This window comes from Dreissena polymorpha, chromosome 4 (assembly GCF_020536995.1).
Source record: "Dreissena polymorpha isolate Duluth1 chromosome 4, UMN_Dpol_1.0, whole genome shotgun sequence".
Taxonomy (NCBI): Eukaryota; Metazoa; Mollusca; class Bivalvia; order Myida; family Dreissenidae; genus Dreissena; species Dreissena polymorpha.
This window is the reverse complement of record NC_068358.1, coordinates 41,008,312-41,020,650: the sequence shown is the minus strand read 5'-3', so window position 1 is coordinate 41,020,650 and position 12,339 is coordinate 41,008,312. Positions and strand designations below refer to the sequence as shown.

The following is a 12,339-nucleotide window of genomic DNA, read 5'->3' as shown; positions in this document are numbered from 1 at the left end:
TATCTTTGCCCTCTTGTTTAATATTTCAAGGGTCATTCAGTAGCTTGAAGCCAAATTAAAACCAGAACCATTAAACATTATTGTCTTGGTAAGAATTTATTCAGTGAATCATATTATTCATTTACAATTAATATATTTAAAACAATTAAACTTTAAATTTTACAATGATGTCCATTTTCATTAAACGCTGACATATTGGATAGCATACTGTTTGGACATGATAGAAAGGAAGGAAGCAGCAATAGTTCATGAAATATAGAGAAATATGACAAGGGAAAGGAATGGACAAGTATTCAGGAAAAGGAAAAAAAAGATTGATTTCATACTTGTATACATATATACACGCTCCCTAAATCTTAAATTAATTTCCTTTTCACAACTGTTTATGATCTTCTGAGGATTACGCTCAATTTTTGACGTTTTATGTATTAAAACAAACACATGCATACCTGAGGCAATTAATGTGATGAGGGTGATATAATTGGTTACATTTTTTTAACAGTTTTTCCTGGTAGACATACCAAGGTATGTGGCGATTCAAAATTAGCCATTTGTGGTGATTTAGAACTTTTAGCAGTCTTGACAGCCATATTGAATGAATAAGAAAGCTTGATGTTGATATTAATGTTACATCACATTAACTTTTAAGAAATGGAGCCATTTTATGCAATAATACTTGTATGCTAAGTTTTTGGGCCAGAACTATATTTTTGTCTACTGACTAATTGGTTAAGTTTGTCATCGGAAGAGTGATCCCTGTAAACTCCCGTGTGAAATGTCCTTTGTCAAAACAGAGTTTACCATGTTTCAAAATCCCTGTTTGTATTGCTGTGCGTGGTTATCACGGTAAAGGATGGTCAAACATAGTTTAAGTTCTCATTTTGCAGTGGAATTCTATTTTGCAATCAACTTATTACTTATGTGCAGATTGGCTCCTTGTGTGCTTTAACTGATGTGCCATGAAAGTAGTACTACTGTCAATATAGGGCTTGATTTTTTTTTTACTCCAGCAAATATCACTCATACTTTGATATATAGAAATTAGCTCAAATTCACCCAGTGCCTAACAAACTTTGTCATTAAAGTGATCGAAAAAAATGCATGCAAGCCATGCACAGGTAAGTTTTAATTCCCGCTATAGCATATAGATTATCATTTTTTATAGGTGGGCTAGAATCATCTTTTTTTCTATCAAGTAAAAGTTTAAGAATTCAAACAAGCTTGTTCCAACTTCTAATTGAGCCGCATGTTTTTGTTCAGGCTCATCAGGGACGACACATCTGACCAAGACTAGAATTTCATTTAGAAGATACTTCCTTGAAGCCTTAAATTTTAGAAAAGCGGAAAGTTTTGTCCCTGATTAGCCGGCAGACTGCACAGGCTAGTCTTTGTTGACTCTTTCAGCACATGTATTTAGCCTTTTTTCCAAAGCATCCATTGACTGCTACTCTAGGGCATGGAGTACCTGGAGTCTATGAAAGTCCTGCACTGTGATCTGGCAGCTAGGAATGTGCTGCTCACCTCTGAACTGCGCGCCAAGGTCTGCGATTTTGGACTGTCTAAGATGCTGGAGAAGGACTACTATAGACTGCGCACAGAAAAGAAAATACCGTTGTACTGGTATGGGATTAAATATCATTCTTTGGTTTTATAATTATGTTGTGTTTTTTTAGCTCACCTGAGCACAACATGCTCATGGTGAGCTTTTGTGATCGCCTTTTGTCCGTCGTCCGTCGTGCGGCGTCAACATTTTGCCTTGTGAACACTCTAGAGGCCACATTTATTGTCCGATCTTCATGAAACTTGGTAATAACATTTGTTTCATGGATAACTCGACTGAGTTCGAAACTGTGTCATGCTGGGTCAAAACCTCGGTCACTAGGTCAAAAAAGAAAAACCTTGCGAACACTGTTGAAGTCACATTTGATGCCAAATCTTCATGGAACTTTGTCAAAATGTTTAAATAATATGTTGGTTGAGTTCAAAATTGGTTCCGGTCCGTTGAAAGACATGGCCGCCATGTTAATAAAAGAACTAGGTCACCAGGTCAAACCTTAGAAATGCATTGGTACCACTCTAGACTCAATATTGATGAAACTTGGTCAGAATGTTTATTTTGACAATATCGAGGCTGAGTATTAATCTGGATCACATGCAACTGATAGCAAGGTTAACAGGTCAAATCTTAGACAACCCTTTTTCCATTCGAGAGGCCATATCTATGAGTCAATGAGTCAGTCTTGATGAAACTTGGTCATAATAGTTTAGTTATCTTGACATGTTCAAAGATGTGTTTGAATCTGGATAATGTGCTTCCTAAATTCCAGTCTCAAGTCCAGGTGAAATCTTAGAAAAAGCTTGTAACCACCAAATTCCAAAATTATAATGCGATTGTCATAAAACTTGGTCACAATGTTTATCTTGACCATGTCTCATTTGAGTTTAAATCTGGGCCATGTGCGTTAAAAACTAGGTCACCAGGCCAAATCTTAGCAAAATCTTGACACCAATCTAGTCATAAATTAAGCTAATGTTACATTTTGACAATTCTTATTAATATTGATTATATAAATGAGGCATTCTCCCCTTTTACTGCAATATTATTAACGATAGTTCAGTTTACTTGTGTGAAGCATGTTTGTGTTATTGTTATGTGAGATCAATTGTTTTTATACCCCCTTTTAAAGACTGTGCCATATTGTAGTCACGCTTTCCGTGTGTATGTCTGTACGACATTTTCTGTCTCAGCCTGTCTCAATGTTTTTGGGCTGACTGGTAAGTCACTATAATGTGAGGAGGTCTCTATCTTTTCTTATACATTGCTCGGGTTTCAGCAGTTCTTTATTTGGGTGGTAATTTTAAAACAATACTAGTTTCTTCAAAGTTTTCAATTTACAAACATCTAATTTATGTATCAATGTTTATGCAGTTGTTCACTATAACTCTGTTTAGAACTAAAGGGGGTGTACTGGAATCACTGTGGAACTCTTTATGTATGATTGTATATAATTCCAGTCTGTGCATTGGTTTGAAGACAAAAGGCGGTCTTCTAAATTTCTCAATGTAAACTTGCAGGCATTAATCGATATGATATGAATTTGTTTATTTGCATTCTAAAAATTTAAAATGAGAATAATTTCATATGTAGTGCAAAATATAAAACTGGAATAATAAATGGGCTGAGCATAGGGATGTACACGAAACGTTATACACTAAAGCACATCAAACACTGTTCAATTGTTTGATCAAGAAGGTTCCATCAAACAAGGAACCACTAGTTTACTGAAGGCTAATTTCAATGCAAATCAATGAGGGTTTTTTTGTTGTAAAACCTCATGTATTGTTGTTTCAATTGTGTTTTTCAGGTCAGCCCTCGAATGCATTACAAAAAACAGAGTCTCTCATAAGTCTGATGTGTGGAGTTTTGGGGTTGTTATGTGGGAAATGTTCAGGTACTGGATTTATATGAGTAGAAGGTAGATTGCCTTTAAGAAGTTGTGCAGATTTTCATTTATTTGGTCGCTATTTGCGATGTTTCTTAATGGTTTCAATCAAAAACTGCTAGGTTGGGATAATCAAGGGTGTACAATGCGCCTGTAGGCCATGCCAAGTGATAAATGCCGAAGACATTATTCATCTGCGATGTTCATTTCTTAAAATGCCATAAAAAATGAAAAAAATGTAAACTTTGTTTTGTTCTTAAATCAAACCCCTTTAATCAAGACAATTCTGAAAAAAATGCTTGATTGTCCTATGACAAACATAATGAATTAAAGTAAACAAAGAAAATTGATTTTTTTTCCTAACCATAACATTTTTTATGCCCTCCTTTGAAGAAGAGGGGGTATATTGCTTTGCTCATGTCTGTCTGTCTGTCTGTCTGTCGGTTGGTCTGTCCACCAGGTGGTTGTCAGATCATAACTCAAGAACGCTTGGGCCTAGGATCATGAAACTTCATAGGTACATTGATCATGACGCGCCGGTGACACCTATTGATTTTGAGGTCACTAGGTCAAAGGTCAAGGTCACGGTGACTCAAAATAGTAAAATGGTTTTTGAATGATAACTCAAGAATGCATACGCGGCCAACAGGGCAAACTCTGAACAATATTACTGAAGCAACTGGTCTGTAATCCTAAATCTATAATTATCAGTCCAATGAAACATCATCCTTTTAGTAAAATACAGTGGATCAGTAAAAATATTATCAGAATATGAGATTTTTTTGTATATTTTGTATATTAAATATTGTGTTAATGTTTAATTTTGTTGATTAATATAAATATAAGCAGGACAGGGGAGGTAATACACTATTATATCTTTCTTATATACAGGGGAAACAAATGCAATGAGTTTAAAGTTCATGTTTTATGAATAGAGGATATCAACCCCCCCCCAATTTTTTTTTAAAACATCATCTAATAAATAACCACACCTCACATTAAACCCCCCTCTCATCCCCTACCCCCCTAACCCCTCCACCTCCCCTACCCCCACCCCCCCCCACATTATACCCCCCTCTCACCCCTCCCCCCCTACCCCCCAATCCCCCCTACCCACCCACCCCAATTTGTTTTTTTAAACATCTTATAAATTACCACACCCCACATTATACCCCCTCTCACTCCCCCCTACCCCCCATCCCCCCACCCCCCACCCCCCATTTTTTTTAAACGTCTTATAAATAACCACGCCCCACATTATTACCCCCTCTCACCCCCACCCCCCCTACCCACCCACCCCCCTACCCCCACCAACCTACCCCCCAACCCCACCCCCCCCCCAATTTTTTTTTAAACATCTAAAAAATAACCACACCCCACATTATTACCCACTCTCACCCCCACCCCCCCTACCCCCCACCCCCCCTACCCCCCCTCACCCCCCATTTTTTTTAAAACATCTAATAAATAACCACACCCCACATTATTGCCCCCTCTCACCCCCACCCCCTACCCCCCCACCCGCCCCCCTACCACCCCACCCCCCCCCACCCTCACCCCCCCCATTTTTTTAAAACATCTAATAAATAACCCCACCCCACATTATTGCCCCCTCTCACCCCACCCCCCTACCCCCCCACCCGCCCCCCTACCACCCCACCCCACCCCACCCTCACCCCCCATTTTTTTTATAAACATCTAATAAATTACCACACCCCACAATTATAACCCCCCTCTGAACCACCCCACCCCCCCTTCCCCCCAACCCCCTACCCCACCCCCCCCCAATTTTTTTTAAACATCTAATAAATTACCACACCCCACATTATACCCCCTCTCACACCCCCCTACCCCCCGACCCCACCCCCCAAACATTTTTTTAAAACATCTAATAAATAACTCCACCCCCACATTATTACCCCCTCTCAGCCCCCGTCCCCCCTAACCCCCACCCCCAATTTTTTTCAAACATCTTATAAATTACCACACCCCACATTATACCCCCCTTTCACCCCCCGCCCCCTACCCACACCCCCGACCCCTCCCCCCATTTTTTTAACAACTTATAAATTACCACACCCCACATTATTCCCCCTCTCACCTCCCCATCCCCCTACCCCCATTTTTTTAAACATATTATAAATAACCACACCCCACATTATCCCCCTCTCACCCCTCCCCCCCTACCCCCAATCCCCCTACCAAACCCCCACCCCCACCCCCCCCCCAAAATTTTTTTTTTTTAAACATCTAATAAATTACCACACCCCCACATTATACCCCCTCTCACTCCCCCCTACCCCCCCCCCCCCACCCCCCCCCCCCAATTTTTTTAAACGTCTTATAAATAACCACACCCCACATTATTACCCCCTCTCACACCCCCCTGCCCCCCACCCCCCTACCCCCACCCCCCACCTCCCTACCCCCACCCCCACCCCCCTCAATTTTTTGTTAACATCTAATAAATAACCACACCCCACATTATTACCCCCTCTCACCCCCACCCCCACCCCCCCTACCCCCCTCCCACTCCCCATTTTTTAAAAACATCTAATAAATAACCACACCCCACATTTTAACCCCCCTCTCAACCCCCACCCCCCCCCTACCCCCCCCACCCGCCCACCCCCCCTACCCCCCACCCCCACCCCACCCCCAATTTTTTTTTATAACATCTAATAAATTACCACACCCCACATTATACCCCCTCTGACCCCCACCCCCCTACCCCCACCCATTTTTTTTTTAAACATCTAATAAATTACCCCACCCCCACATTATACCACCCCCTTTCACTCCCCCCTAACCCCCACCTCCAAACATTTTTTTAAAACATCTAATAAAAAACCCCACCCCACATTATTACCCCCTCTCACCCCCCGTCCCCCCCTAACCCCCCCCCCTCAATTGTTTTTAAAACATCTTATAAATTACCCCACCCCATATTATACCCCCCTTTTACCCCCGCCCCCCCTACCCCCCCCCCCATATTTTTTTTAAACAACTAATAAATTACCACACCCCACATTATTACCCCCTCTCACCTCCCCATCCCCCCTACCCCCCATTTTTTTAAACATATTATAAATAACCACACCCCACATTATACCCCCTCTCACCCCCCCCCCCCACCCCCACCCCCCCCATTTTTTTATATTTGGCATGCATTTGTATCACAGGAAACTGCACATTTTGAGTAGTGAAAAGCCAATGTCAAGGACATCTTTCAAGGTCATAGGTCAAATATATGGCTTCAAAGCGCAGTAGGGGGCATTGTGTTTCACAGGGCATTGTGTTTCACAAACACAGCTCTTGTTAAAGATTATTTTAAATGAAATTGATTAGGTTATGGCAGGCGGTCGAGCTAGTGCCGTCAAATAGGTAGTTTGGTGAAATAACTTAATTCCAAATGGGTTGATCGTAATAAAACTTTGGATCTATTAAACTTGCTCAATGACCTTGCTTGTAATTGTATATTGGGCCAGTGAGGTCAAGTTCACTGTTTATATGAGCCTTGTTCTGTGAAAATTGGACAAAATGCATGTGCGTTAAGTGTCGTCCCAGCAGTCTGCACAGGCTAATCTGGGACGACACTTTCCGCTTTTATGACATTTTTCGTTTAAATGAAGTCTCATCTTAGTAAAAATCCAATTTGCGGACTGCACAGGCTAATCTGGGATGACACTTTACGCACATGCATTAAGCCCAGTTTTCTCAATGAAAATGACAAGAAAAGAAAATTTTATAAACATTTTAACGCTTTCTGCGCAGATTAACGGTGTTCTGCTTGTTCCAGTAAGCCCGGCGAGAACCACCCTGAATACATAAAATCTGTTCAATAACTTGAGTTTAAATAGAGGCATTGGTACTTAACTGAGTGGCTAGGTAACTTACATGAGGACCTGTCTCAGGATTGCACTTAAGGTATCTTAAGGTGTCTTAAACTATAGAAACGGTTTGCACGGTATTTTAAAACCTCGGGAATGCATTTTTGCAATTTTGGTCAATTGATAGGTCACTTTAACTAAAGATGGAAAAAAAGTTTTGCCATAATATTTTTAGTTGTATGCCCCATGGAAAAATGCTGCATATTACAGTTGCACTGTACGGCCATATGGCTGTAAGTCTGTATGAGTGTTGATGGCCATAACACGGTCATATATTGATGGATTTTATAATAATTTGGCACAAGTCTAAACCATCATAAGACAACATGTGGTGTGTAACACCTACCTGAAACTTCACCGTAATACATAATGCAAATTTAAAAATAATTTTATCTCAGGTAACTTTTGTTTCAACTACATCTTGGGTGACTTTTTAACTTGGTCATAAGGGGTAAAACTCAGTTTTATATTGCCCAGTGGAAGAAAAAGCTTGATAAAATCTTATAACTGGTAAATAAAGTGAGCGACCTAGGGACATCCTTTTTTGTCTTGAAAACAAAAACAAATAATTGTTGCAGTAACGGAAGTGTTCCCAACATGAACTGTGATGATACAAACGAATTTGTGAGAAAGTTAGTGCTTGGGGAGAGATTGAAGAAACCAAAGGCTTGCTCAGATGTTATCTACAATTTTATGAATGATTGTTGGAATAAAGATCCCTCAAAGCGACCGACTTTCTCCCAGTGCAGAGAAAAGTATGTTGTCATTTTAATAACTTTTGTTTTAATTCAGAATATTGACTCTTGTAAAGTTCCTAATTTATTGCCCACAGGCCTTTTTATAATTTTCTTTAAAAATTTTGTATGATGATTTCCATCAAAAATACTGGTATTGATTATGTCCATAATTGTGTGATGTGTCAAGTTACCAAACTCTCAGTCAAAAGCTTTTATATTATCATAAACCCACTTTATGAAAATGATATTTGATCTGATATCTAAGTTGAGTTAAAATAAAATAAACAATGAATTGGATCCTGCATTATTTAAAATTAAATGTTTGTTGTGCCCTTGTCCATATCAGTCAGATTTTGTTGTTGAACATATGAACAGCTAATAATAATATTTTCAAAAATTAATTAATAATTTAAGTATGCTTTTTCAACAAATGCTTTGCATAATGGTCTCTTCTTTTTAAAACAAGCAGAATGAAAGTGTATTTCATAATTATTGGAAGTTGTCTCTGTATAATGTTTTATATGATGCTTGATATAATTGTACATTAAGTATTGCTATGTATATCCACACTATTGTATTTCACACTGGCCATTACACATATGCATACTTTTTAAATAGTTGAAGCTATCCATGTTAATACTTTTTATCTCTACCTTAATAACTTATGATACGATATTAGCACGGCTCATTAACAATAATTTCATTTGTTATTTAGTGATCACTCTTCATTTATACTTTCTTTATGATTGTTCCTAATTTTGATATATTTCTTTCTGACTTTAAAAAGAGCTATACAATTTTGAGCTTATTATTTAATTAAATTTGTTCTGCAAATTTGCATGGTTTCTTTACTAACTTCTGATTGATTAACTGTAATTATTCTTAAATTGTGGACACTAAATTGTATATTAATAATCAACAACTTAGATACAATTTTTTTAAATCAGGTTTCCGAACATTTAGGGACAAAAAATATGTGTGTTTGAGATTTAGAGACACTAAACATATTGGATTGATTTTCAGATATGGGTATGAAATGTGTATAGCGCCAATTGTTTAAACGAATAGTAGCAAGTTCTTGTAAAATACTAAGCCGTATAGTATTAATAACTTTTATGTATGCTGATGGGTGAAACCATTGTATATTGCCGTAAAACATAGTTATACATAGTTACCTAATAACGCAAATGTTAAGGTCCATTGTCCTAAGGCATTCGTCTGCCAGATTTTATGTCCTTAATCCAGTCATAAAAATGCGTAATCGAAGTGTCAGCAGATGTCAACAGGGCAAATTCTTGTAAAATAGCATTGTAAAATAAACTTTCAAAAGATTATGAGTCATTAATTTTGGAGAAACATTGTAGTCACAAAAATAATAATTGTGGCTAAATACATGGGTGTCCGAGAATTTTGAGTGTCCAAAACTAAGAGTTATTACAGTACTCTCAATTTAAACAGCATTTATTCAGCAAAGAAGCATGTCCCATAACATGAAGAAAATGCACATTTGTTATTTTATGGATCGAAAACAAGCTTTGAAATTATTTTTTTCTCCATTCCATAACGTCAGTTCTTTTTGATTCAAGGTTCATACAGTCACTTATGTCACAGAAATGTGATCATGACAATCACCGCAGTTTTCTGGCAAGCTGTACCACAAATAGGGGATGGCGCAGTGAATTTCTTGCTAACGGAATTGGACATTGGACAGCGGTTGAGGGGCTGCATCAGCAGACCAAAGCTGCTGTGACAGCAGTCACCCCTGACCTGTCCACCAGTGATAACATGACAAACACAAACAGAAACAGTCTGGTCCTCAGTGAGACATCTTTGAAGATATTTTGGGACAGTGACAGTATTATTGGCAAGGTTAGCTCTTGACTTTTTTCGGCATAGATGTTCAACACAGCTTGGCTGACCTTTGTAAGTGTCCAATGAATTTGAATAAAATGTCCAACCAGTAGGCCTGAAACTTTTTGAAATAGAAAACGTGAAATCTACAAACAGTTTTCACATTTTTATTAATATGTTATTCAATTGACTTTCTAATTTCTAGAAGTATAGGATATGAAATGATACTACAGTGCGCTTTGCAACGATGTTTAATGCGTTTTCAGCATGAAATCATTTTATCTCTAACGAAAAGGCTTGAGGGATAGAACAGTTTAACACTCAACTGTCGATATCAATACAGTTTGTGTGTTTCTCCTTATATTTAGAAGATTGTCATCGACTGAGCATTTGCACTTAAAGGCTGTGTTCTCATATTTAGTAATTACTACCATATAAGATTCTGTGAACTCATATAATATAGATCATATAAGTATTGTTGTTCAACATGTTAATGTATCAAGCTTTAAACTAGCCGTCTTTTATGCAGTGGAATCGTTACCTCACTTTAATACATTCCATTCCAACCCGCAAAGTCTCAAGGTCAGTTCGCGGCCAGTAACAGAATCGTTATATAAGCACTACCGGGTTAACTATGTGAACTTGAATTTTATTTTGAACACAAAGATCTTATATGAAGATATTGGGCGATATTATTATGGAATGTCAATCATAGATTATTGATGTGTTTTCAACAATTCAGTGAAAAGTACCAGTTGATTGATTTAATGAGAAATATCCCACCATATAGACAAATTCATGCAGCTTGAGCTCGATGATTCACGATACTATTAACAATGGAATCAAATAGCTATGTCCGACAAACCACTAAAACAGGACTGTTTGAAGAACGCGCATATAAATGTTTCAAGTATGTATGGATGATTTGTGTGTGGCCGGTTGACTTAAATATGTTCTCATTTATTTTCATTTTTCTTGTGGTTTTCTGTTCTGTATCTATTGATAAATTATCAATACTATCAAATAAAGCCAAATAAGCAACAAAATAAGCCATGAAATCTGGCGCAACACCCCATAATTCTGCCTTGATTTGGGTGTGATGCAGCTAAGAACAGAAAAGGCATTTGCTATCTTTGATTTCATTGATATAATTTTTGATCTTCCATCAACACCAACCACAATCAACGCCGTATATCTTTTTTACTTATACTTAAATAATGCAGATGATTGTGTTTGTTTAATTAAAATCTGTATCTATAATCTTATCCTCAGCTGACTTTCCGAGGGCTTTTCTGCACTTAGTTTTCTCATCATCTTTGTATTTATCAGGGCTGATAAGGATCACTGCTCTTTGATTATAGCTGGATGCCAGTACACAGGGATACAATACTCAGGATATGGGAATATGGACGTTTTATTTAAACAAGGCCTTTAAAAAATGGGGAAAGAAAACAATAACCAAAGATTGTTTTTTAATTGCAGGGTGCATTTGGAGATATCTTCGTGGGAAGGTTTGAACACAGAAATGTACATGTAGCTGTAAAGAAGTGCTGAAATGCAAGTGAATACCCCAGATTCCAGCGAGAGTTTGAATTACTGCACAAGCTCAAGTGTAAACAACATCATCCAAATATTGTAGAATTCATTGGCTTGTACAACTTAAAAGGTAATTGAAAAACAAATAGGAATGCTCTCTGGTGTCATAGTGAACAACAAAGATTTTTCCAATTTTCATACAGCTATATTGAAAAGGTGCAGTGATTGATTTAGATTTAAAAAAATCTACTGGGTTATTCGCATGTTGTATTTTTTTTTTGTATAGCATATATGCAAAACATGCTCAGGATGAGCTTTTGAGATCACATTTTGCCTGTCATGAGTGGTCAGTTGTTCATCAACATTTCATTAAAAAAAAAATTGGTTCAATATATAGTATATAAGGGTCTTATAAATTTAAATACTAAAATTATTCAAATCAATAAATTTATAAATTTAAATACTAAAATTATTCAAATCATACCCATGCAGACAAAACTGACCACATCTCAGGTGATTTCTTATGTGATTTTTATACTGAATATTTTTTAAATCTATCAGAAATGGTCAGATTTCAATATTTGTTTTCTAACAGTATTTTGGGCATCTACTAATTTGTTCAAATGAAGCCCATAGCGTTTAAGCTGGCCATGCCACAGGCATCACATGTTTTAGATGGACTTAAACAGTAAATAACATAAACTCTTGGGCTGGGGGATTTAACATATGGTAAGTAACAAAATATAGTGATCCTATACTTAGTTATTTCAATCATGCCCATGGTGTCAAAACTGGCCATGCCACAGTGTACATGCTTTATAAATTGAATAATATAGTAAATAACTCAAACAATCTTATGGAACCAAAGTCTGAAGTCCAAAA

At 37.6% G+C, this 12,339-nt stretch overlaps 3 protein-coding genes across 9 annotated transcripts in view; 2 read left to right on the top strand and 1 right to left on the bottom strand.

Annotated features, from left to right (window-relative positions):
• The window catches only part of LOC127879169 (uncharacterized), a 156,544-nt gene that overhangs the window by 78,173 nt on the left and 66,032 nt on the right, over positions 1-12,339 (bottom strand). The window lies entirely within an intron of this gene.
• The window catches only part of LOC127879174 (anaphase-promoting complex subunit 10-like), a 160,325-nt gene that overhangs the window by 121,952 nt on the left and 26,034 nt on the right, over positions 1-12,339 (top strand). The window lies entirely within an intron of this gene.
• The window catches only part of LOC127879166 (tyrosine-protein kinase JAK2-like), a 487,084-nt gene that overhangs the window by 470,963 nt on the left and 3,782 nt on the right, over positions 1-12,339 (top strand). For 3 of the 6 annotated variants that reach the window (XM_052425848.1, XM_052425847.1, XM_052425845.1), the window contains exons 19-23: positions 1,454-1,620; positions 3,366-3,452; positions 7,912-8,088; positions 9,657-9,939; positions 11,404-11,587. In XM_052425848.1, coding sequence (XP_052281808.1) covers positions 1,454-1,620; positions 3,366-3,452; positions 7,912-8,088; positions 9,657-9,939; positions 11,404-11,475 — 786 coding nt within the window. In that variant the 3' untranslated portion in view covers positions 11,476-11,587. The remainder of the gene's footprint in view (positions 1-1,453; positions 1,621-3,365; positions 3,453-7,911; positions 8,089-9,656; positions 9,940-11,403; positions 11,588-12,339) is intronic. The other 3 variants (XM_052425849.1, XM_052425844.1, XM_052425850.1) reach the window with 2 other exon arrangements.